This window comes from Lactuca saligna, chromosome 9 (genome assembly GCF_052625555.1).
Source record: "Lactuca saligna cultivar CGN05327 chromosome 9, ASM5262555v1, whole genome shotgun sequence".
NCBI classification, from domain to species: domain Eukaryota; kingdom Viridiplantae; phylum Streptophyta; class Magnoliopsida; order Asterales; family Asteraceae; genus Lactuca; species Lactuca saligna.
The window spans coordinates 38932501-38933108 of record NC_136425.1 but is presented as its reverse complement, the minus strand read 5'-3'; the positions used below and the strand labels follow the sequence as shown (position 1 = coordinate 38933108).

Below are 608 nucleotides of genomic sequence, written 5' to 3'. Positions count from 1 at the left end.
ACCTGCCATGTTTGCTCATGGGTGAGATTTATTGCTTGTCAAGTTTCCATTTTCTTGAAAGTGAGCGACAAAGAGCCGGTATTGTTCGTCAGTTAATCCCGGGAAGTTCCACACAAGATGCCTTGGGCTTCGTTTTCTCTTTGTTGCTGGGCCACCAATCAGGATATCCTATCAGTTTAAAACATCCTTCTTTAATGTGCCCTTCACGCTGACAGTGAGAGCACTTTTCTTTTCTTTCATTTTCCGCCTTAGGGTTTTTCTGGATCACCTTGTTGACCGATGTCCGATTCGTCTTTGCTGGAGTCTGCCTGAAGCTTCTCTGTCCGTTTTAATCTGCTTGAAACGTTGCAGCTTCTACTTTGGTTCTTTTGGAGTTGGCTGTAATGGCTCGCTGTTGTTCACTTTCGGCTACCAGATGGTAGATAGTGCTTAACGATGGTGTCGGTTTCATGGCTAAAATCTGGGTTCGAACCACAGAAAAGTCATCGTCTAACCCCATTAAAAATTCATAGGATCTCTCTTTCTCCTTCACTTCATTGAGTTGTTTGCTGATCCCACAGTTGCACCCTTCATATGTGCAACGAGGGTTAGGAAGAACGATTTGGAGT

At 44.2% G+C, this 608-nt stretch overlaps 1 protein-coding gene across 1 annotated transcript in view; it reads right to left on the bottom strand.

Moving 5' to 3' along the window:
• Nucleotides 1-328: 328 nt before the first annotated feature.
• LOC145016234 (uncharacterized) overlaps nt 329-608 on the bottom strand; it is a 480-nt gene continuing 200 nt past the window's right edge. The window contains exon 1 of the mRNA XM_078974614.1: nt 329-608. This exon is cut by the window's right edge and continues 200 nt beyond it. Coding sequence (XP_078830740.1) covers nt 329-608 — 280 coding nt within the window.